The 25,354-nt window shown below is 46.4% G+C and overlaps 2 protein-coding genes across 6 annotated transcripts in view; one reads left to right on the top strand and one right to left on the bottom strand.

The window, feature by feature from the left end:
- Positions 1-883: 883 nt before the first annotated feature.
- si:ch211-246m6.5 (von Willebrand factor D and EGF domain-containing protein) lies at positions 884-20,125 on the bottom strand. 5 transcript variants are annotated; one of them, XM_055506389.1, is made up of 34 exons: positions 19,792-20,123; positions 19,412-19,654; positions 16,646-16,830; positions 15,173-15,401; positions 15,034-15,096; positions 14,720-14,952; positions 13,822-13,911; positions 13,576-13,717; positions 13,151-13,368; positions 12,260-12,333; positions 11,908-12,184; positions 11,618-11,820; positions 10,636-11,537; positions 10,419-10,555; positions 10,184-10,345; positions 10,013-10,117; positions 9,427-9,541; positions 8,219-8,487; positions 7,916-8,135; positions 7,640-7,777; positions 5,933-6,358; positions 5,669-5,839; positions 4,738-5,102; positions 3,603-4,011; positions 3,438-3,533; positions 3,257-3,352; positions 3,079-3,174; positions 2,911-3,006; positions 2,743-2,838; positions 2,542-2,637; positions 2,347-2,442; positions 1,954-2,049; positions 1,603-1,700; positions 884-1,173 (listed from the first exon to the last, which is right to left on the bottom strand). In XM_055506389.1, exons 3-34 carry the CDS (start codon positions 16,664-16,666, stop codon positions 1,153-1,155), a joined length of 5,856 nt encoding a protein of 1,951 aa, XP_055362364.1. In that variant the 5' UTR covers positions 16,667-16,830; positions 19,412-19,654; positions 19,792-20,123; the 3' UTR covers positions 884-1,152. The 5 variants fall into 5 exon arrangements, 3 of the variants coding, with proteins under 3 accessions (XP_055362364.1, XP_028989325.1, XP_055362366.1); XM_029133492.3 differs by lacking the exon at positions 19,412-19,654 and having other exon boundaries at positions 19,792-20,124; XR_008693866.1 differs by lacking the exon at positions 19,412-19,654 and having other exon boundaries at positions 1,135-1,173; positions 1,603-1,695; positions 19,792-20,125.
- Positions 20,126-23,591: 3,466 nt separating this feature from the next.
- The window catches only part of kynu (kynureninase), a 7,653-nt gene continuing 5,890 nt past the window's right edge, over positions 23,592-25,354 (top strand). Inside the window, exons 1-6 of the mRNA XM_029134499.3 lie at positions 23,592-23,747; positions 24,183-24,361; positions 24,447-24,567; positions 24,695-24,777; positions 25,119-25,180; positions 25,298-25,354. The exon at positions 25,298-25,354 is cut by the window's right edge and continues 15 nt beyond it. Coding sequence (XP_028990332.1) covers positions 24,193-24,361; positions 24,447-24,567; positions 24,695-24,777; positions 25,119-25,180; positions 25,298-25,354 — 492 coding nt within the window. The 5' untranslated portion in view covers positions 23,592-23,747; positions 24,183-24,192. The remainder of the gene's footprint in view (positions 23,748-24,182; positions 24,362-24,446; positions 24,568-24,694; positions 24,778-25,118; positions 25,181-25,297) is intronic.

Raw genomic sequence — 25,354 nt, 5'->3', positions numbered from 1 at the left:
GGACGCCCTGCGTGTGCAGGCTCGGTGACCCAGACTGGGCTTTCAGTGTGATTTGGGCCAAACCATGCGGATAAAAAACATTTGAAATTACTGATACAGGTCATTTTCTCACTTTAGAGTTCTGACTCTTTTACCGTCATTTTATTTATTCTGCAGACATTATTATTATTATTACTGCCGCCAGAGGGCAGGAAACCCTCAGTGATCGTGGGGACAGATGTCTCGTAAAAAACTCTTATCCTGACTTTCTGGTTATTAAGAACTACAATATTAAATGTCCTCATATCTTATACCTGTACAGTGAGATTAGATATCTCAAATTCAGCTTAGAATAAAACATGTTTCTGAAGGACTTGAGGTAGAAACAAACCAAACTAAGCCCGTGCAGCCTAAACACCTGGCAACTGGTTTTTAGCTCTGGGAGTCAGGGAGAGGCTGACGGAGTGGAATCCTAATTGGCGCGGAGCTGATGCGACCTCATTAATCTTTTAATCCTCGTTTCCTTGCAGCCCCAGTGGCCCTGACCCTCTGGCCGTGAACTTGTCTGGCCCCTGTAGCAAAGTCAAATGTTTCCCTGCTCGAGATGGTGGCCAGTAAGAGAGAATCATTAAGGAACAGAGGTTTTAAGTCTTCATTCCTGCCTTCATCCTTAGTATGGTGTTATATAATGTGCTCATGCTCATACCTAGCTCATGCTAAAGTAAATGTTATGCTTGTCATCTTTCTCTGTGTGGCTGCACTCCATGTTCTTAGGTTACAGTGTGCTTGGAAAGTATAGAGACAACTGCTCAGGAGCACATCTGGCCTGAGGTTACGAGCAGAAAATGACATCTTCTGCCCGATAACAGACCAAAGTATGCTGAATCAGAAAACTCAAGAAATCAAAACTTTAAAGGAGCTTTATTTTCTTATAAAACAACCAATACATAACGTTTTAGTAAGAAAAAACAGATTAAATAGTGATTATATATTAAGATATATACAACAAGCAGAATCTGACAATATAAAACAACCACTGAAAATAAATAGTCAAAGAGTTTGGGGCTTGTGCTGTAGAGCTCAAACAACAGCGCTTTCCTTTGATCAGACACTTTGCTGATGGCGCTGAGAAAATCCAACCGAACTCCAACTGTTCAGACTTGTAATTAAGGCTCAGCCTTTGGTAACGGGGAGCTGGAAAAACAGAACATGAGGTTGTATAATTACGAACAAAAAAAAAGAACAAAACATCAACATTACATTTGAGAGTCTGTCGAACTGTGGACTTTATTTCATTGACCTTCACATTTATGTCCTTCTCCCATTTCTGGACATCAGATTCTCAAACATTCTGTCTGCAATTTACACAGCGCTTATATTTAATGTCCGTTGCAGCTGCAAAGACCCTGACACCATGTTCATTTAAACACACAGTGAGGCTGAATCTTGTGTGAATCATTGCGTTTTGCTTTGATCAGTGCAGAGAGTTGGCTGCATACCACCTGCATGAGCCGAGATGTGTTTTCATATGTTTCCAGTTTTCTTTATGTGCAGGACACGACTGGCATGTGTGCAGCAGTGAATGTAAGTGAACTATCTGAGACCTTCCTCAGTACTTCTTACCCTCCTGGAGCACAGGGATCCTGAGTATCCGCCCTGACAGGCGCAGACGTTGGGTTGGACACATCGACTGCCATAAAGACACTTCTGTTCACACTGAGCTTTAGGACAGCACACAACAGGAAGAATGAATGAAATTAAAAAATAATAATAAGATTATCAATAGACAAAATAGCAGATCAGCAGATTATAGTTTTACATTGGCCACTGAGTTTCCCTTATTTCACTATCAAGTCAAAGCCTTTATTGTCATATGTACACATTCTCCTGTACTACATTCAGATTCTAATGTATTTAACACCACTCCTGCTTTTGTATCTACACTGAAACGTGTGTGTGTGTTGTGACACTCACGGATCTGGCACAGCATGCCTTGCCACCCCGGGGTGCAGTGGCAGGTGTTGGGACCCACACACTCACCTCCATTCAAACACTTCTGGAGACAAGTCGCTGGGAGAGAATTTCGAGACTTTAGATTAGTTATCAGTGATTGTATACACATACATATGCACACACATACATTTTAGCCATTAACTATAACTATATATACCGAGAAGAAGCCACTAGTATCACACTACATCTATAAGTAAATTCACTACTTAATTTACAATTGAATTAAAATTACAATTGAATTAAAATGAATTCAAGTGTTATGAATCAGGGCCAACGAGGAAGCAGAGAGAAAACAGAAGCCAGACATGTTGATGCTGACGATAAATAAAATGTGTATGTCTCCACATCACTTACGTTTATCGCACCTCCTCCCTCGCCAACCAGAAGGACAGTCGCAAACATCTGGACCAACACACCTGCCGCCATTTATACACATGGGCTCACACACGCCTGGATACGAGGGACAGGTTATTCACATAGAAGATGAGATGCAACAACCATGGTGGCACATTTAGAAGACAAGCATGTGATGAAGGATGGAGGGCTGACTTTTCTCACAGCGTCTCCCCGTGTATCCCTGTGGACAGGAGCACACGTTGTTCCTCATGCAGAGGCCTCCATTTTTACATGGAGGGCTGCAGACGGCTGCAGGGGAAGGTTTTAAACAAAGGAAAAACCTGAAAGATTTGCGTTTAGTGCGATTGGAGATTTGTCTATGTTCTTAGGAAGAAGTAGAGAAGCGACTTTTACCATTCTGACATTTTGCTCCGTAGAAACCATGAGGACACTCGCAGACGCTGGGCCGGACACACGCGCCTCCGTTCAGACAGACGGGAGAGCAGCGAGCTGGAGGAGAAGGAGAAAGCGCCAGCGCTCAGCACTCGGACCCGCGTGCACGCGTGACAAACATCGGCTCACCCGTATCACAGGAGGGCCCGGTCCAGCCTGGCGGGCACCAGCACTGGTCTGGAGACACGCAGCGGCCCCCGTTGTGACAGTGACGGCCGCACACCACTGGCACCAGTAACAAGCCAGTTAGTACGATGCTGACGGCACATACACGCTGGTCTACAAGCACAGACTCACTGGTTTCACACTGACGCCCCACAAATCCATAAGGACAGGAACAGGTGTGCAGTCCCACGCAGGTGCCTCCATTCTCACACGGAGGCTCACACAAAGCTGCAGAAATGATATTTAGAATATTACCCGCGACGTTTGTTGCATTACTGAAATGGCCTTTGCCCGGAAGGACACGTCTCACCTTCCTGACACGTCTCTCCATGGAAACCCCTGGGGCACTGACACACACCTGGAGCCACGCACACGCCGCCGTTGGCGCAGCCCGGGTCGCAGATCGCTGTGGAAACATGGCAACACACCCGCGTTGATGTGGGGCTGCATCGCAGCTGGAAGCAGTGAGTGTGAGCTGTGTATTCGCCCACCTTTCCGGCAGTCAGCCCCAGCGTAGCCCGGTTTGCAGCGGCACGTATTGGGTGCAGCACACTCCATGTTCCGTCCACACGCGTGCCTGCAAACAGCTACGGACGCACGCGCATGTTAAACCTCCAGCTTCCCACTCTGCAGACACTGGAGACACGCATTTGTACCTCGACAGGCGCGGCCATCTCCAGTGTATCCTATGGGACACCTCCCGCAGCGGAAGCCCCCGTCCAAGGCCCGTTCACACTGGACACCGGGGAAACATGGGCGCTCGGGGCAGGCCGTCGCCCCGCTCCTCTCCAGCTGCTGGGAGGTGGATCTCTGCAGCAGCGTTGGTGCCAGCGGTGGGAGCATCTGCGGCGCATCTGGACCTTTGGACGTGGACTCGGCCTCGTCTCCATCAGCGGAGAACTCCAGCTCGGACACCGAGGAGGTGAGCGCTGCTGTGAGGGGAGTGGACGGCCTCCAAGGGGTCCAGGGTTTGGTGTGGGGGGGTGGGAGCCTGGGCTGAGGCTGGGTCGTGTGTTTGGGCTGCGTCACTACTTCAGGAGTAAGACTGGTGTCACCAGTCAGTGACTGTTGAGAATGAGGAGACAGAGGAGAGCATTAGATACAACAGCTGTCAAAGACACAAATGGCAGAACTTAAAACCACTGCTAATGCAGGAAACGAATTATCAACCTAAACCGAAACTAACTACTAAACCAAAGAGGGGCTTAACTACTCTTACAGTAAATAAATGGCATCATGAGAAAACCAACAAATCAAGGGCCACATGGAACAGACAATAATAAACACACCCCTAATGGCGTGAAGGAGCGATTGCCACAGATCCGTCACTGGATAAAAGGTGTTTACCACGCTGTAAAGTGACCAATGAAGAATATAGAAGTACAGAATATAGAAGTACATGTCTGGTGGTGACATGGGCAGAAGGTGTGTCTATAAACCCAGGTTTGGGCTGGTTGGGGGAATTTTTGTATTTTGTCTAAATCTGCTTTCTTTTAATGAGATTGCAGCCTCTCCTCATTGATGTAAAGGTCCTGGATTGTGTGTGGATGATCCGGGCTCTCATGATGAGCTCTTTTAATCTATAGCCATAAATCAACATCCTGCGTGGTGATTGTCTGCTTATCACCCACACTTACTCCACCAAGCAAGCGTAACGACTGCTGCCCATTGGAAGGAGGCTCTCCTCACGTGACTCCTGGGTACCAGGTGGACGTGAGGACTCACAGCAGTGAGTTAGATTACAGTACAAACACGCGCTTGGTTTCAGCACTGCAGAAATGATCGGCTCACCTGGAAGACTCTCACGTCGGCCGCAACGAACCCCCCGGAGGAAGTGAGGCCTGTTCGCGTACGCGTCGTTGCGTCTGATGCAGGATTTCGCCGGGTGAAGTGAGCATTCGCAGTGACCTGCGTTGTCCTCACAGCATCTCTCGAAGCGGCGCCAGCCGCCTCCCTCCTCCCGGTCCCCCCTCCCCTCCATGAGGCCGAGGCCTGGGGGGGGGGGGGGCCACTGTTTTGACTGGCGGGCCGGGAGAGGTGCTCAGTACTGTGGCTGGTGGGCAGGTTGGGCGAGATGAGCTGGAGCCCTTCGCTTCTGGGTCTGAGGGACGGGCTCGTCTTGGCCACTGACTGCTGCTGAGAAAGGTGATTGGAAGCTGAGGGAAGACGAAAGGTCAAATGTGAAATCCTTGTTCACCTGCAGAAGCTTTTTGACTGTTTGAGGGTCGGTTAATTTAGGCTTCGGGTTTGAGAAGCACCAGAGGATAAATGAAGCGTCGCAGAGATGCTCTGCTCTCACTTACTGTGATCTAAAAACCACAGTACGAACACAAAACTGTTCCCAAGAAAATGAAACGCACATTTTAAAGCCATTTCACACCATTCTCGCTTTTGATGGAGAAAAGCTGGAAATGCAAAAAGTAAATTTATGGAGTTTCATGATCGCAAACAGCGCAAACGAACCACAAACAAATTAGAGTGAGAGAAAAGTGCAGCCTTGTAGTAACTCATGTCCTGTTTATGGGCGGTTGACTCATCTCAACAAACATTTTACTCTGTTGTGTGACTTTCGGGACAAACATGATGCCCAGTGAAGGGATTCAAACTTAAAACCTCTCTTACCACTTGCTGCATTAAACAAAGTAAACTAAATATTTTAAGGTCACAACAGCAGACGTGGCCGTTCACCAGTGTCTTTCAGCTCGTAAAGGCAGCGACGTACCCGCGCCGGCATTTTTCATGCATATGCGGCCGTTGCCATGGAGACCAGGGGGGCAGCGGCCACAGACATAGCCGACGTGCGGCGGCCTGCGGTTGATGCACTGAACCCCGGGGAAGCAGGGTCTGCTGGCACACGTGGCCGACACATTGGCCGCCAGGGACGGAACCAGACCTGGGGACAAACTGAGGTCAGCTCAGCAGGCGGCGGGGATGATTCCAGCTCAAGATGACACCAGATCACAGTTGAAGGGGGTTTCTGACTTACCTGAGGCTCGTCTGCCTGTGTGCACTGTTGTGGACATCTTAGCTACAGCATTGCTAACTCTGGCCTGATCAGGCTTCGCTTGGTCCAATGCGACTGTAGAAATGTTCTTCAGAGAATCTGCATTAGTCCTGGATGTGTTCAGGGCCAGTCCCTGGGGTTTACTCCGAGCGTCAGATTCAGTTGATGCAGGCTTGATGCTCTTGTTGGTTTCCACCTCTGGGGCATCTGGATTCAGACTCACGCCTGGAGCTCTTCTCCAAGTGCTGGTCGTAGCGTGTGATGAGCGCGGGTCCAGCCCTGTCCGCACGGAGCTGCCACTTGAGACGGTGTCGGTCTTCATTTTGGGTGGTTGCGGCAAAATATCTATTACCTTGTAGACAGTCAGATGAGGGGCTGATGTGGAAGTGATGACATCAGGTCCAAGGACTGTGTGAGGAAAGGGTGCATCGAAATGGTTTAGATTTTTAGGTAACAGTATTCCATTTCTAGATCACATGCAGTGAGGGATTAGCAACAAAGTTGAGCAGTGACCTCAGACGTGGCAGCAGGTCCACAAACTCTGAGTCATCTTGCATCAGTACAGCTAAGATCTCTCCCTTGAGGTCTCGTCCCACCCTGGACCGAATCTACAGTAGTTTCCTCTTCTTGTTTTCACATAATATGTTTATGTTATTTTTTTATTATACTGGGCCTAATCTTAACATAAAAATCTAATTTATTTAGATTATGTTTTTTGGGAGCTGGAAACTTAAGAGGCATCACCATGAATCTTCTACAAAGGTCAATAAAAATATTTATGCTGTTTGAACCAAATACTTCACCAGGCAAATATTTCAAGTTTTACTGTTATTTAATTACTCGCATAACAACAACAAATATGCAAGAAAGCCACAGCCTCACACGCAGATACTGACGATGATCTGTTTTAAACTGCTGTTGATGAAGCGTTTACTGTAAAGTAGCTGCAGGCATTCACATGTGTTTACTATGTGAATTCATATAAATGGATGTAGACAAACATGGTAGTGTTATTCAGCTGAGGTGGAAACATGGACAGAAAAACAAAAAAAAAAAGAAAAAGAAAAATCTTCCACAGCAGCCGTGTTTACTGAGAACCAAAGTGAACACATTGTGCAAAGCATCAGTGGCCCTCTACCAACTGGTTTCCATTCAGAACCAGTACCGTCTGCCACTCACTGCTCCTCAGAGTCACGCCACCGAACTGAACTAAACTGGATCCACATCTTCAGGATAAAGCTTCCATTGATGATTATATAAGACGTTGGGTAATGAATAAATAAATAGACCGTTTAGAACTATGCAGCATGATACACTCATGTTATGTCTGTTTACGGCTTCCAGGTTTGGAAAACGTCATTATGCAACAAGTGCAGAAGAAATGCCCTATTATTAAATCAAGCTCACATGTAGATTTGTTTCAAACTTGGCTAAATATTCGTTCTTATTGCTATTATTGTACTGTATCATCACTTCACTTCCTGGAGTGAGAATAATAATCTTTAAACCTGTTTATAGAATGAAGCTAATAAAGAATGAAATATTAAATATATATATATAAACAATTAGTAGGACTTGCATTATGACTTAGGCAAAACAGTGACAGTGGTGGAAATAGATTAGTCAGCGCTTTGCATAGTAATATCACCGTAATATTCATAAGCCTTGTAACAACATGCACACACTCACCGGTGCACATTGATCCATTTCCCACCATGCCTTTGGGGCACGGGCCACAGCCATAGGAGCCGAAGCTGTTGAAGCACTGGACCCCCGGGAAACATGGCTTCCTTTCACACTCATTGATATCTTCCAGGCATGTTACACCTGACACACACACACACACACACACACACACACACACACACACACACACACACACACACACACACACACACACACACACACACAGTCATTGATTCTGTACAGCTCCAACCTCACGATGGCGCGTTCGTCAGCGCTTACCCCTCAGTCCTGCAGGACACTCGCATCTGAAGCCACTGGCCGTGTTAATGCACTTCCCAAGCGTGCAGGGAGCTGATGAACATGCATCCACCTCCTCATCACAGGCTTTGCCCTGTTTCCCTTCTGGACACACACACAAGTACTTCCCACTGCCAGCAGGGAAGTTAACATCTGTGACACACGTGCCTCCATTATGACAGCCACAAGGCGCCACATCGATCTGTAATAGGGGTGGAAGAAGACACCTCTAAGGCTGTTGCATATGTTATATTTCAAGATCAGCATCTTGTTCTCCAACTCTACCTCTACTGTGATGATGCTCTGGGCGTTGCACTCATCAGACAGTGAGAAGCGGAAGGAGCGGCTCATCTGCCGTCCTTCCTGTAGCGGCGATGGGACCTTCCAGATGAGGAGGCCGGCTGGGGACAGGACAGCCCCCTGCGGCCCGTCCTCCAGCTGGAAGAGAAGTGCAGAGCCCTCCGGGTCCGATGCTGCGAACTGGAAGACGAAGTTCTCCCCGGCAAACGTGCGCAGACCACTTTGCGGTCGGTGGAAGGTGGGAGGCTCATTGACTGGAAAGCAAGAAGAAAGCGGACCTGAGTGTAAATTAACCACTACAGTCATGGTGTTCAATGTTGCAAGTGAGCTTGATTTCTACACACCATTCTGGTAGAATTATTGTTAACTCCAAATGGAGCTCTCAACAGCTATTTTAAAGAAGCTTACGTAGCATCCCCCACTGACCACAGTTGTTAATTAGGGAGAAAGTGATGGTCTCCCACTCTGATATACGTTTTTTGTTTTAATGACTGTGGTGGAATTTTTCCATAAAGAAGCAGATGAGAGAGAGTTGTCCCCAACCTTGGGTTTGGGAGCTAGAGTTGAGAGTCTATCAGGCAGAGACAACCATTGAACAATCTAGGTGAAATGTCAAATGCATACAGTAAGACAAAACATAAGATATTAATTGCAGAACATAAAACATAAATCGTATAATAACTGCATAGAAATAAGGAAGACACAATTTTTCCCATAACAATGACATTTACTGTTAGCTGGTTTATCTCCATTACAGCTGATATGTGGTATGTTGGGTGTAAGTAGGGATGCCTGTCACTCTGTGGAGGCCAACCATGTGATTTACCCCCTCTCCTCCCCTCCCTCTCTCTCTCAACGTGGTTAAGCGACAGGTCAGGGCATGCTGGGAAACCTAAACATTTGCCTCTTTGATCTGTCAGCGGAGACAAACAGGAAAGCAGTTGGACAGCTGCTACAATGACAGACCACTGCAGCTGCTCCTGTGCTGGAACAGTCCCGTAAAAACATTAGTCATCATTAGAGGCCTGCTAAAGACACAGCACACACCTACTGTCAGAGGAGGACACTTAGCAGCCGGGCCACAAATCTACATCTGGCTCCATTACTCGTCCACTCCTTTTCATTTCTGTTCACGTTTTGTCAAATGCTTGCTAGCGTTTGGTTGGGTGAGCTGCACAGTGAGGTGTTAATACCTCGGGTCACGGACCAGCTGAACTTGGAGGAGTCTGGGTCACAGAGCAGGCAGGGGCTGCTAGGATTAGAGCGTCCCTCTGCAAAACACATCCCATCGATGTTACATGTTCGCTCCTGGCCAACAGAAAAAGAATCTGTTAGTGTGGGTTCGCCTGGGTTCCTCTGCAGATGCCTGGTGAACAACAGGAAGGAATTTGGTAAAATCAGTAACGTGTTGGTGTTTGTCTGCTGCTGCTCTATGAATATAGATATATAGTATATATACAAAAATAATCTACAAAATCAGCTACCGCAGCACATAAAGACGTCCACTGTGTCACATCTGTCTTAAATATAATTTGAGACTCTAAAGACTCCTCAGCAGTTAATTTTGTTCCATTTACTTCAGCCAAGTACATTTATTTCTCTATTATATACATCAACACTTTTTGTATTATGTTTTGTGTTATTTGGGGTCTGGTTTTGTTTTGTGTGTTTGTTGAGTGGGACGGAAGCTCCTAAATCGCCACCTCTTTATTTAAGGGCATTATTTTCCTGGACCATGTTTTCAGTAAACACTAATCACAGAGAAAAACACTTAGTTACCTTTAACTTACAGAGTCCTGAGCGCGATGCCTCGCAGACCTGGCACACGCCATCGTAGACTGTCAACACCTTGGCCCGGCTGTACTGGGAGCCATCATTGGCCACCTGGGACGGAAAAGGCAGGAAATAATACACACACGCAGCCCCTGATGAAGGTTAAAGCGGCATTACCTTAACCTCCCAGCGTGCGTATGGTTTGTCGTCCATCATGAAGTCTTCGGTGTTAATGGCTGTGGTGCTCAGGGCTGGGACAGCACAGTCTAAGGCTTTGGAGCTCAGGAAGGTCGCTTTTGTTCTCTGTTGTTCCCCTGGAACCCAAGCTCCATTCATGTACTGAGGAGGTAGATCATCACAGTTTGGAGGAAACATTATAGTCTTTATAGCTCAGTCTGAAGTTTAACCTCACCTTCAGTCTAGTGACGTGACAACTCAGGTCCCGAGAGTTGATGAATCCAACACCAAAGACCCGAATCCTGCGGCAGTCAGCGGTTCGAATGTCACACAGACCGCCATTCTCCAGGTCCGTTAACTCCACTGGTTGGCCTAAAGGGAGAGATGTTTACAGTTCATTGAAGAGGTACAAACTCAAGCTCACCAGAACTACGTCTCCACACAGTACTCACTGATGGCCAGGCTGCAGTCATAGAAGCTGTAGCTGGGATAGCACTGGCAGCCCCACTCTGTGCACCGTCCATTCCCATTGCAAAGGTTGGGGCATCGCAGCGCTAGCGTCACTTCCCCAGACGCCAACGCCAACGCCGAGGCCCTTTGGCTCCTGTTTTCCAACAGTCTCCTCTCACACTCGTTTTCCAGGTATGGCAGCAAGGCCTCCTCCCAGTTCAGGTCGTCTTTGAGCTGCAGGTCCAGGATGCAGAGATCAACTGTCTCATCCAGGCGCCGCCCCAAAAGCCCACGGCACACTGTGCCAACAGTGGAGTTCACCAAAGCTATCTGGCACAACTCCAGAGCTTTGGCCGAGGTCAAGCCGCTCGGCGTGGGCCAGTGCGGCTCCACCTCTGGCCGGGCTTTTTCCAGGTGATCCTCGGGAAAGAAGTAGGCAAAGTTCTCTAGATTAGCCTGGCTGAGTCTCTGAGCACTGAAGACAGACTGGAACTGAGGCGGCGCTTGCCTGCTCCGTCTTTTAACCGAAAGCAGGTGCTCCTCCCTGAACTCACTGAGCAGTTCACGGCTACCGTCACTGTTTTTGAGGGGCTCACTGGGAAACTGAAGGTGCCCCCTCTCCAGAGGACGACTGTCAAAGGCAGACGTATCCACCACGCTCTCTTCTCTGTTTGGACTCTTTATGTATTCCAGTGTCGTGTCCACAACAGGGAACACAGACGTATAATCCACGTTGTGGAACGCTGTGCAGTCAGAGTGACCTGAGGGACTGTACAGGCTCTCTGTCCCCGTGCTAGCGTGTTGGGGGGTGCTGTATACTTTGGGGCACAGGCAGAAAGGCCTCCTCACTCTCTGTGTCACGGCAGGTGGTGTCTTGTCGAATAAACTCTCACCAGGAGATATCCTACCACACAAACAGAAGCCATAAATCTAAAGCTGAAACTTAAAACAATCCAAGAGTTGCATAAATAGGTACAGGCTGACCTCCAGCTTTCTAGGAAACTCTCCAGGTCAGCGGGGCCGTACAAGCTGCCATCGGAGGCCTGGAAATCGTTGTTGCCATTACGGTCGAAGGTGCCGCAGAGGCCTTGAGTGTTGGCGTAGTCGACGCTGGGAGCCCGCACGGACAGGCTCATTCCCCAGTCGCCAACATCAGCCCTAACAAAGGCCCCGGAGGGAAATATCAACTAGAGGGGAGTCACAGCCAGCAGCGAATTAGCACAAAGGCCTCATGCATAAAGCCATAAACATACCAGGTACTAACTGATACCTACGGTGACCTTCTTCCCCTGGTGGGACTCCAGCACCCGCACACGGATGCCCTCATCATCACCGAGGCTCTTCATCGTAAGCTGGGGCCTGGTTTCCTGCAGCTGCCCGTTGCACATGTCAAAGACGCCAACCTCATTCCCCTCTCGGACTGCGACACCGCAGTTGCAGGCCACCGCGTAGTGTCGGCTGCCACAGTCCCACTGGCGAGAATGGACCTCAAAGTCCCTGACGAGGCTCCGGTAAAGGACGAAGGTGCCAGTGTGGTGATTGTCGTATCGCCTGCACAGCAGATCAAAAGAAAGATTAAGCAACAACATCTGTGCAATGTACCATTACTAATGCATGTTAGATTACCTGCCATCCAGTGTGATGATGTGGGGGTCAGTCAGCGAGTGGCAGGTTGAAGTGGGAACATCCTGGACGGTGACCTGAGGGCAGAGACCAGAGGTTAGAGCGGCTCGGTCCTCCAGCCATCCATGCTTTGATGTTTCCACTAAACACAGATGGAGAAACCTGCCTCTCAGAGACACTACCTCCTTCCTTACACAACGCTGTGCCGTTGCGTGGAGGATAATGACCTTTTAGATCTGTGAACCTCAAACATGCCAAAGCATCAAACAATTTTCCCCTCAACAATCACCCTCCGCTCCCAAATAACCGTGTGTATGTCTAAACAGCATTACAGAAAAACACAGTAATTACAGCCAAATACTGTCTAATTAAAGTAATACTGAGATAATTATATCATTCTGTTGGTGTCTTTATTCTTTATTGAGTCAGGAACACTGGTGTCTGGTGTTTCTGGGACCCTTGGGCATTTTCAAGTCTTGGATCTTTATTGGGACCAGATCTGACTCCACGCACACAATAACTTCTGAAACAACCGACAAACTAATAAGACGCACAGACAACATGATCACGCTCAATGATAGTTACCCAAAATCTACCTACAGCTACGAATTCAACCTTAATAGATGCCTCTAATACCCAATGTTGTCAGGGACCTTATTGAGAAATCACTGATCTTCATGATCAACATCTCTAAGTCACCAGAAAATAAGTTTCTTGAAGAACCTCAATGGCATGTAACCATTTTTTCCAAAACTTGTATGTCATCATCTGCCTGCAACCCCTTAATTGTAGTTAAAAACTTTTATCTCTGTTTATAAGTTTAAATAAATATAATGTACGTGACAATAGTCACTCTGTGTATGAATGAATTTGTTCAGAGTCACAATAACTAACCTTAAGAGGTGCTGGGACGTAGCTTCTCCAAAGCTGTGGTGCAGAGGCCGCGGGCAGAGCAGCCACTAGGCTCGAACGAGTGCCATCACGTGTGAAATCAGTGACGGCGGTGACGAAGAACGCGGCCCGACCACAGCTGCCGTCGCCGCAGGCGCTCGGCTCCAGCTCCACCTGACAAGTGGACAGCGCCACATTGGGGGCCTCGTGTTGGAGGCCGTCTGCGGAAGTCAACACAACAGCATGTTAGTGTTAACGGATGACACACAGCTGCCTGCACAACAGCAATACAGGCTGTGATGACACGACACGATGTTTGGTCTTTGGTGCCTGAGTCAGGACGCAACAGAAAAAAGGCCCAACAGGCAACAACGTAACAAAATAAATTGCAGTTTAGTGGATTTTGTGGGTTCTTCTGCCAGTTGGACCTGGGTCGTGGACGCTCAGAGCCAGAGGGAGTCCACACTGAGGCCTGTGGTTGGGATGGAAGCAGGGGATGGGCACCGTGCTGCGTACGGTCACCATGTGCTCCTCACTGTTCTCTGCGATGTGGAGGACGTCTGGAGAAAACTGAAGAGCAAGAGGGTTACACTTCAATACGTTCTGGTCTCAGGTTGCGGAATATACTGAAAACCTCTGAACCTGCAAATTAAACATGACAATATATGATTTACCTTCAGTCCAGCAAAGAAGCTCTCACTTTCCTTTGGAGCAGATTTCGCTTGGCTGGAGTTAACAGTGAACGTTGATACGCTACAGGAGAACTGAAACAAGGATCCAGAAAAAGTCAGTGCTTCATTTAGGTTTGAGACTTGAGTTCTGGTTATTTAAGTTCCAATCTTTTTGAAGATTTCCCCTTGTAGGCCACACTACAGCTCTGATCTGAAGACGTGCTTCACTGAGTTAAAAAATACCTTATCAACCTTCGTTAAAGATGGGATCTGTGGGTGTCCAAATGCGGCCGTGCAGCAGTCCACAGCTGGATGACAGTGAAATCACCTCAGTTTTACATGGTATCACAGGAAAAATCTAATCACGTAATGGTTTCTGGCAAGGAAACGAGGGCCGTCGGCTTCCTCTGTGTGGCTGCTGTCGACAGCGATGACCACATCCAACTGCAGACACGCATGTGTAATCGGGGGCCACATGAGAAGGAATAACAAATTAAAGTGTGTATCCATGCATCCACAAAGCGCTGCTTTGCAGCTGTTTAGTGTTTCTTGTTTGGTTGTTCAGGAGCAATGACTGACTGTAATTCTTGCTACAACCTCTTGCATTACAAACGCGCAGACTGCACGATCCAACAGCACACGAACAAGCCCTGCCGTGCACGTGTGCCTCCGTCCAGGTACAGATCTGAATGGAGCGGTTTAAATGGGAAGCATGTGGTGGAAGGCTTTCCCAACCTGCAGCTCATTTACCCTCCCACCCTCCTCCTGCCTTCCCTTAACCGGATATGATAACACACGCTGTTGCTCCGCCGGCTCCTGGTGGGACTGAGCCCAGCCACAGGTCAGTGTGATCCACGACCCCCCTACATGTGCCTGCATAGTATGGTCTGGCAGGGATTACCGTCTCCCCAAGCCGGAAGTGAACGCCATCCATCTCCACCAGACTGAAGGGCTTCTGCGTGGATTCCTGCCTGATCTCAGCTTTCATGGTGTGGCCGATGTGTCTGGCCCACACCACGTGGAAGCCCAGCGCCTGGCTCCACGGCGGCTGGACGAAGGAGCACCTGAGGTGGACGCTGTGGCCCAGCAGCTGTGGGGCGATCACTGGCTTTGTGTGCAGAGGTGGGGCTGCAGCTACAAACACACGTAGACACTTACTACGATAACAACATGTACAGTAACGTGAGTGAAACGGTATCATCACAGGTCTCGCACCTTTGCACTGGCCGTTAACTTCCACTTCACCCGCTGCACAAACTCTCGACCCCAAACTGGAAACTGAAACATCACATGCATCACGTGTCGCCTCAGGATCGGGCTATAAATACAAGTAATACAATGTAGCAGCGATCACCTTTAGCACAGTACCCCATGCAGCCCTGTGTGGGCTGCAGGTAGTAGAGCAGGAACTGGCCGCAGTTGCGCACCGTGACGGGGATGCGGAAGAGGCAGCAGTCCTTGGTGCTGCCGTGGAAGAACTGCCAGGTGGCGCAGGCAGAGAGCTGCTGGACCTCGCCGGGTCGGGGCAGGGAGGTGCCCTTTAACGACAGCCACACCGGAGCCTGCGTCCCACAGCGGTTGATCTGCAGGAGGCATCCAGAGAAACAGTCATTATCCGTGGTGGGTGGGTTATTACACCCTCCAGGTGGAATGAAGGTGCCCATTATGTCAATTTTCTGGATGCTGGATGATTCCACTTTTTGGCAGATGTGAGTTTTTCTTTTTATTTAGTTTTTGATGATTGATTTTTCTCAAGGTTTAAGTATAAGTTTAAGTATTAAGTAGTAATATAACTAAGATAACAGTGAACAACTCCCTCTTTATAGAGAAATAAACCTGCAGCAGAACCAGTGTGGGCGACCGTCTGATCATTAGTGACTCCATTCGTTTCTGTGCTGGGATGGATCTAAATCCTAGAAATCTTTATAATGGTTATCTCTGCCATTTTTTCCTGGGTTTGTTTTATTTTCATCGGTTAATGATGAATCGTATGTTTTTCTATGTTTTTTCAATGTGCTTGTTATATATTATTAAACTGTCCTTCCATGCTGATTCACAGTTTCTAATGTACACAGCGAAGCTACAGCATCATCACCAATTCAATCTACCAGCCCCTCAGTGGAATAAAGTGGTGGCTCTCCTCTGTGCAGCTACGTGGAGAAAAGATGAAATGTCTCCCTAAATCTACAGCATCATTAGATATACATCTTCTGTATTGAAATTACTTTTCAACATCTTTAAGGTCTGTTATGGTAAATTAAAAAGACTAGCAAAAAGTGGTCAGATAACAAAGTGTCTTTGGGAAGATCTATTAAATGATCAAGTTCAACCCCAATAGAGTCTAGGAGTGAATTGAATGCAGTGTTGAGACAGTGGACGTCTATAGTCGCTCATTACAATGACAACAGGAGGATGGTAAGAATACAAATGACAATGAATGAACAGAACTGACTTATAGATAGTTGGCACTCCTTCACTTGGACCTGTATTTGCAGGAACATAAAAGTTGATGTGACTTAGTGAAGTCGACTCATTTAAACTAACAGATTCATCCTGCTGCAGCCAGGTTTCAGTGAGACACAATAGATCTTTGTATTTAATAACAAGGATTTAGAAGTGATGATGATTTTTTTACTAGACCACATTTGTTTTGTTGTTACAATTACTATTGTTACTGTTCTGTAAGAGGAGTCGCTTTTTGTATTAAACTCTCTATTTATGATGATCTTTTCTTGTATTTATTTTTGATATAATTTAGCTGGTCAGGGATCAGACACACAAACAAAGAGTGGATCAGACAAGTGGAAGGACTGAAAACTATCTTGACCTCGACGCAGGCTGTGGGCATCTCTGCCGGCTTGTTGTTGATCTTGAACCGGTACCAGCCCGGCAGCAGCGAGTGGTCACAGATCAGGTCCTGGATGGCCGTGTTCTGGATCTCGGAGGAGTCGAAGTCAGTGCTGCGATGTGGGTTACGCAAAACCCGATGGCCTCCTGGGTTACACTCTGGGGCTGAGAACACAAGCATCAAACCGTGACCTCCAATGTGACCTTTAATTCAGCTTGGTCAACTCCCACACCTGTCAGTTTAATCAGGAGGAAATGAAAAGAATCTGAGGTGATCATCAGATGCTTTTACGTCACGCTGTGTTACAGCGCTGGCGTTAGATTTGTAGACAAAACAAAATCAACTCAGTGGCCTTGTCCTGACTATGATCCCTGGCCTGCTCTGTCTCTCTCTCTCTCTTTCTCTCTCTCTCTCACTACAGGCACAACGCTTATATCTGGACACGCCCACTTGTTTTTACCCTCTGTCATCCATTATCTGCTTTATTGGCTGAACTGCTTTCTCCTGAGCTTTTCCCGGTGCTTTGCTTAAATACTCTCTATCTGCTGATCCGTTAGTGTGTGGCCACATCACTGCTTTCGCGTGTGGACGTTGTGCATCACATCCAGCCATTTGCTTCATCAAACTTTACTCTGCGAGCAACCAAAGGTTCGTCCATGTGCTTCCATGTGCATGAGGCTTTCTGTTTGTACTACAAATTAAAATGTTAATGAACAGAAATTAGCAGACAGCAAATAAAAACCAAGAAAAAGATAAAAAAGTGCTTTAAAAGTAAGCATGTCTCCACAGCCCACCCCAGAAACAAGCCTCCTAACACCCCTTGCACCTGGAAGCTCAAGCTGCTGAGATGCTTTGAGAAGAAGCTCTACATCTGTGAAGCGAAACAGGTCAAAGTCGTCAACTGAGGCATTTCTACACCAAATATAAACACAAAGAGCAAATCGTTCTTCTTCCAGAGCACAGACCTTTTCTCCTGTTTGACTGCGCTGGCTGAGTAAAGCCATGTCAGGGAAAACAAACATTCAGGGTATTTAGGATGTCTTGAATAGACAGGTCTTAGTGAAAACCAGGGCTCCTGAGTCTAAACACGGTTTTACAGGCCGCGTCTCACGTTGACAGCGCCTTTAAAGCCAATGCTGTTTACATCGTCGCTCAACTGCGTGTACACCTCGTCTGGAAGCTCCATTGATAGGAGCTGAGGTCAAAGGTCGTGCAAACAGCCGCGTTCTCAGGGGGAGGGCTTTGGCTGCTGCCTAAAGTGTTCCGATCGGCAGCTTAATGACGGGGGGGGGGCGCTAATGAAGGAGCCCCCGAGGAAAAGCAGATCCCACTGGAACGGGAGGCCCTCACCAGCCCAGATGTTGAGGGCCTCCACTGGGAATTTCTCAGGCAAGCAGATTAATTTGCCAGAGTGTGGTGTCAACATAGCTGAGGTTATAGGTCTGTTTCCCAGAGGGCTCTTCCACAAACAAACGCCTCCGTGCGTTTGTCTGGCTCCTTGTGACGATCAAATGTCAACCGCTTTCAAGAGAAACGTTTGAAGAATCTTTTATGGTGAGTAGATATAGGGTCTGAGCCTGAAGCTCCATTTTGCCCTGAGCTTTGTTCTTCGTAAGGTGGAAAATCCTCTTTAACTGCACATCACTGACCTGATGAACCTTTGGGTGAGTCAGTGTCCTAAATTAAACCCAACAGTAAAGTCTCTTAGTAGAGTTTCAGTACAGACTCCAAACAATGGGTTATAAGTCTGGCCTGAAGGACAAAAGCGTAACTGAGCACACGTTGAGGTCATCAGTTTTTCACTGCAGAATCATTGCTAATGGGGTGGAAATGTGTGATTATATTTTACTGAGCATATCCTCTTCTGTCTTTAGTGACGTATGCGGGAGCTGAAAGGGGTTACTGGACATGGAGCCATGCGCTGACTTGAGGTCAGGTGACTATGACGGCCTCTCTAGAACCTGGCTGGGCGTCTTGTACAGTGGAACCCAGCCTGAATCTGTGCTCTGTGGGGATCTGGAAGGACCGTGATCTCTAACACACAGCCCATCGTGCCATGTGACAAAGCCCAAGACGTTCAGGTGTCTGCTGTTGGTGACCTGCTGATCCACTGCACAATAACGCCGTTGCGTTCAGACGTTTGAATAATTCTCAGTCTGCAGTAGTTACATATACAGTTTTGGGTGAAATAGAGGTGAAATATACATTTACATCTATTATTGTTGCTTAAATCAAGAGACAAATCCTCCTATGACTCCCGTAACTTCACACATTTGACAACAGCTGAGAATAATATTGAGTGGATTTGAACATGTCTGGCTGGACAAAAGCCGTTATTATGGGTTCCAAATACCAGTGTGGCTTAAAGCATCTTAATACCAGAGGAAGGATTTAGAGAACTTAGGAGTAAATAAGACAAACATGTTTGCCTTTGTCACGTCCTCAAGTTACCACAGGCGTTGGAGACTTTGTTTTGGCTCAGAACAACCTGGTGTTTGTCTTATAAGTGTTTGATTTTATGACACTCCGCCTCAAAGTTTATGATCACAGGCTTTGATCTGGTGTCAGACCCTGGAGACACAGACATCTGCAAGATGGAGGACAGGGTGAACGCACAACGAGACCCAGCAGTCACATCATGTGAAAGGAAATTAAGGCTTTATTTATCACTGGGTCAGGTTTGAGACTAAGCGCTCAGAACTGTCTCACAGATGAGTTTTATCGTCCTGTTTGAGTTACATTTACCTTTAAGTCGGTTTCCTCACATTTGAACTTCGTTTTTGGGCCGAATAGTACATTAAGCTTCTTCTTTTATGACTGACACACGTGCTGTAAATTTAAAAGCTGAGTCAGATCAGTGGTGAATGAAAGGCTGCAGAACTAAAGTGTGGATGTAACCGTTCTACGAGGAGCTGCTCTCTTCTCTGCAGGTCCATGTAAACTCACGACCCGTGGAGTGATGGGAATCAAGCAGCACAGCAGACTCTGCTGTGTCAAAAAGCCAAACCTTTTATTTTGAAGGTAAAGGTGAAGCAGCCGGGTCATTCAGCGTATACTGTGCAAAGGTGCAACCCAAAAGGGGTAAAATATACATTATACAGAGAATACATGTTCAGTTCACTCACCTTGCTGCGCCAACGCTCCTAATTCTACGAGCCACAGCAGCGCGACGCGTAAATATCCACGGAACAAGAGGCGCGACGCACCAGACGCGTAACAGTCCATGACTGCGGCTGCGGGTTAAAGGAAGTCAGTGAGATGGAGCCAGTCGTCGGGTCCCATTGGACTCTGGAGAAACGATGGGAAAGTGGCACCAACCGCCACCGAACGGAAAGGTCCGACTTGGCAGCTGGAGAAAAGCGGCCGAGACGGACGCACTACTCGCAGGAGACTGTGGCTGACCGCAGATCAGCGGATGACAAAGAGACAGGGGGAGGGAGGAGGCAGTAAAAGCAGTGTGAGGTCCGTTCCTGCAACTGGCTTCGTCTCCAAACGGAGCACGTGGATGCAGATCAATAAATGATCCGCCCCTTAGACCCACTCACGGTAAAAACACGTCTAGAGTCACGGGCTCCAAACGGGAAAACATGATTGGTAGAATAGAGCACGTCATTTAACAGATGTCCAAGCAAACAAACTAATCACCAGGCCATCCACAAGTATTTCAGACACTTTTCTAGATATTTATAAACACAAAGTATTAAAAAAAGTACGTTTAATAAGACATTTGTAGGACAGACTGTAGTTGCTAGTGCATGTAATACATATGTAATACAATGTACAGTAATACAACACAGCATGTGAGCAGCTGTAGAGGAAGTGAGCGAGCAGTGAAACAATGTGTACAACATACATAAAGGTATAAAACTAGTTTAACACAAACCTACCATTGTAGCCTGTCTAAACTGTAGATTTTATAATAACACTAAACAATGATTCCAAATATACGGAAAGTATTGATACAAAAAAAAAATAGTGTTCTGAACCGCCCAAAATTCTGTCTTTCACCTTTTCCTATTTATGGAACACAGTGACTCCTCTGAATAGAAGTCCAATCGTGTTCACTTAGTTCATTATCTCTGCATGTTGATGATTTCCCACCACAGAGAAGCGAGAACCTGTGGAGCTGAGACAGAGGGTCAGGCTTCGCAGGGAGAGTAAACATCACGCGCTGGAGACAACACACACTGAAGACATAGCGTTGCACTAAATGAAGGACCTGAGAGCAACACCAGCTGCTGTGGAGCCGCCACCTTTTCATTCAGTCTTCACTGAAGTGCTGCATGAGAAAGTCGGGCACCTTCTGTTTTTAACGATGTTTTACAATTGGGATGTTTGCACTGGTTTTGATAGAGTCACTGTTTTTGTCTGGGGAACAACAGTTGGTTACTGGGAGTGAAAACACTGAATACAAATAACAAATACTCTAGCGATGATGCTGGAGTTTTCTGGATGTAATGATTACATTCATGTAGCACAGTTGAATCAAATTGATCATGACGTAATATACATTTTTAAAAATCCAAAACAATATAAGTTTCACCCAGAACCACTCATGAATATTCTATTGTTTAGGTTTGATGTCCTGATTTGTTAATCCTGAGTCAGGTTGTGCTTCATACATTTGGCTGCAACGCTTCTGCACCTGACGCAAACCCCTCTGAGCCCTGACTTACCTGATCCATCATTTTATTTTAAGCATCCCACACAGTCAGAAAGAAAAGCCCCAGAGTGACCAGAGCCTCCATCGAACCTTTAGCCTTTTACATTAAACCAGCAGAGTGTTTATGTGTGAGGCCACAGTTTGAGCAGACACAATGCTAATTGAGATAATTATTTTTCCTCCAGCAGCATCAGAGAAATGTCTTAATGATCAAAGTATGTGACGCTTTCAAAGCGTGTTTGACACTGAAACGTGAACCGCTGACATAAATCTGATAATGACTTGCATGTGTTGACATATTACAGGTGTTAATGTGTGGCTCTGCGCTCCGTGGATCCTTTATTGGATACATTACATTCACGCCTGCAAGCGTTCTGCTTTGCTTATTCTTGATCTGTCATTTTACTAATAAAAGACGAGAGAGAGCACTGAGTCGTCTCTGTTCATCCAACCTCATCAGGTCACATCGGACCTCGCCTCCATCCTCCACCTGTGCCGAGCATCGGCCGCAGCTTCTGGCTTCAAAGCAGCAGTAGTAGCGGTGGTGGTTCTTCGCTGGGACGTCTTTATGGGTGAGAAAACACTGCCTTTTAATGTTGGAGCCGCGAGAGAGGGGGCGTTTCAGCCCTGCCCCCTGAGCGCTTCCAGATGTCACATATCCTTGTCTGTGAAAAACAAGGGAGGAAACACAAGAGGCATGTCAGCGGCTCCGTGCCCCAACATCTTGCGACCATATTGTTTTTTAAAAACGTCATTTTGAACATGTCTTCAGGCTCATCCGTCCAAAACCCTCCACACATAACCTGCTCCAACCGCTACGAACACTCATTGACGCCTGGTTCTTCTTTCATACTGTATGAGTGGATTTAATGTTTCAACCTGTCATATTTGAATTATGAAACATTTTCTAAAAATAAATAATGTCAGTTTACAATCAGGAGAAGGAGTCACTTCAGTAACTGGTTCTGACTAAATAGGTCCCTGTTGTCAGATTGAAGTTAACATGAGCTTTGAGGCGCATTAGTGAAAACAATAATTATAGGCAACACAACAAACAACAGTTGAACAACACTTGAAATAAACCTTTTAGCCACAGACTGGGAATCTTACACACGCTTGTCTCTGTTTATGTACAAAGTCTTCCATAAATGGACACTATTGGTGATAAAAGACGCTAAAACCCAAATAAATTAAATATATAATCATCTCACATCTGATCAGTTTTATTGTGTAAAATCTTTGTTTTAAGACAAATGTTCCAAAAGAAATTGTTGCATAGTTAACAACAAGTAAACTATGCAACAATTTGCACAGTTAACTAACAAGTTATGTCTAAAACGTTCAACCTGAAAAATAAATGCGGTACACACTAAAAATACAGGCTGACTAAAAACCAATAATGATACAAAGATTAAGCAGTTTGGGGAAATGAAACACGCAGATTATGCACATGGTTTTAAAATTTTGTAATCGTTTTCCTTTTCCTAATAATTATTTGTGTTAGTAGAATAATGCTGCCATCTAGTGGACAAGTAATGTAAATGATATATGGCAGGAATGGACTTTATGCATTTTTTTAAATCTGGACTTATGTATTGCATTTCCTACTTTAGAAGAGGACATCTTTAAAATAAAAAAAGCACATTCGGCTTCAGCTTTTATAAAACTCTTTTTTAGTTTATTATTAGTGCAGCCTACGCCTGCTGTTATTGTAATAATGCTTTGTGAGTGAGCTTCTCTGGGACCTGAGCCCACGCCTTCTTTACGTGTAAAGCTCAACGCTTTAAGAAAGGGGAACACTTCTTTGGTTATAATGTGACTATGAAACACCACGTGATTTTATTCCTATTAGCAAATGTCAAACTCCTCTGGTTCAGTCCAAATTGCATAACTCAGTGACTTTGAACTTCTCTGTGACGGTGCTGCCACTGCAGCAGCCTAACATTTTCACTGTGCAGTAAATGCTACATCCTGTTATTTTACTCATGAAACATTCTCAATAGTACTCTATGTCACATACGATTTGCTTACGTCAAAGCCAGTTTGTGTTTTTATAGGTCGCTGCCCCCTTTGCTCTGGTTCCTGGGGGGTTCAGTAACAGAATACAGTGGGCTTGAACCCATGACCTGATCTGCTCTCATGTCATAGTCTCTCATTACACACCATGAAAGTGAAACTGCAAAAACAGGGAACTCCCTCCCGGCAAAAAAGGAACATTAAATGACAGGAATTAATTAGATACACAGGGAGTAATAACGGACATGTTCTGTTCCGCTTTTATCTCAAGCTTGAGGTCGACTCACTGGAACAATAATTAACTCGAGGCTGAGCACAGAGAGGGTTAAAGGGCATTTTCATCACATTCGCTGGCTACTGTCTGGGGAGAGGACGCCCGTCTGCAAACCAGCTGATTCTACAGTGAGTTACAGCTTTCAGTACGTTACATGAGTAGCCATGCAGCTGATCTATCAGTTCACGACAGGGTGCCTTCATTATTGAACTATAGATGATCATACCAAGTGTTATTATGGGTGCTGCGAAGTAAAAGTCGATATATGAGCAAAACAATGTCAGGACACGTTGAGCTACAAAAGACAAATCAGACAATCGCACTAACAGCACAACTTTATTTAAATTTTTTACAAACATGCACGAAGCACTTTCATTTCTGGTGCTGAACTGTAGAAAGGAGGATGACATGGAAGGTTAGAAGACACCACAGCCTTTGGGCATCTGTGACGCCTCCAGGTTACAAACCTCTGAAGGATTCACAAAACCGGACTGAGCTCCATGGAAATTTAGAAGTTTGATGATACACAGAATTATGAAAATATATATTCTCTCCCATCCAAGCCCTTTAGCAATGGATCAGTTTGTGGGTTCGACTCCGAGAGACACTTTGGAGCGAGTGTCCGCCTTGTTAGGCCACAGCCCCACATCTGCACAGGTGGCCTCGTACCTCGACGAGCACGACGAACTGCGGCATCTCAGGGAGGAATTCCTGGTGCCCAAAGTAGCAGATTTGCCGACCTGTAAGCGACCGCGCCGCGTTTGACACCAGCAGCGGGTTCTGCGTTAGGAGCAATGCGTTAAAGGCTCTTGTTGGTGTTTGTGTAGCTGATCTGTCGCTGGCGGACGGCACCAAGGACTGCGTCTACTTTGCGGGAAACTCGTTGGGACTTCAGCCCAGAAGGGTCAAGAAGTACCTGGACGAGGAGCTGGACAAGTGGGCCAAGACGTAGGTCCTCTCATTCATTTCAGACTGAATGAAACGATCCATGATTCATTTCACACTGAATGAAACGATCCATGATTTATTTCACACTGAATGAAATGATCCGTGAGTGACCAAGCCTCTTCTCCAGGGGCGTTCATGGCCACACAGAGGGCTCTCGACCCTGGGCTTGGGCTGAAAACAACATGGAGGACCTCATGGCTAATATTGTTGGTAGGACACACATTTTTTTATTGTATATTATATTATAGTAGATCTATTGGTGTTTCTTGAGGAAGCTACATTTCATCTGCAGATATAATTCATTGTTGTTTTATAATGCATTTAATTCATAGTTGACTTGCTCTGAAGATAAGCTGCATTCAAACCCAACGCTCATTCATTTGTTTAGTGGAACATCAACAGGTGTGACTGTTGTTTGGCGACTATCTGCTTGTCGTCTCAGCTGAACCATCTGAACTAGAAGCTACAGGAGCCTGCCACAGTTTGTTCAGACTCCATGTTATAGATCAAAATGAAACCAAGTCCTTGAACTAGTGCTTTATTTCCTGTAGGAGCCAAATCTGAAGAAGTGGCTTTGATGAACGGCCTGACTGTGAACTTACACCTTCTCCTGGTAAGACACACTCCCATGTTGTTACATGTGAGAATCCTGAAAATAACCCTCAACATTTAGGAAAAGCAGCTCTTCCTTCACAAAGACCAGTGATGAAGCATTTCAATTCATCAACAGCTTTCCTTCTACAAACCAACAGCCACTCGGCACAAAATCCTCCTAGAAGACAAAGCC

Source organism: Betta splendens, chromosome 2 (genome assembly GCF_900634795.4).
Source record: "Betta splendens chromosome 2, fBetSpl5.4, whole genome shotgun sequence".
NCBI lineage: Eukaryota > Metazoa > Chordata > Actinopteri > Anabantiformes > Osphronemidae > Betta > Betta splendens.
This window is presented reverse-complemented; position numbering and strand designations above follow the sequence as displayed.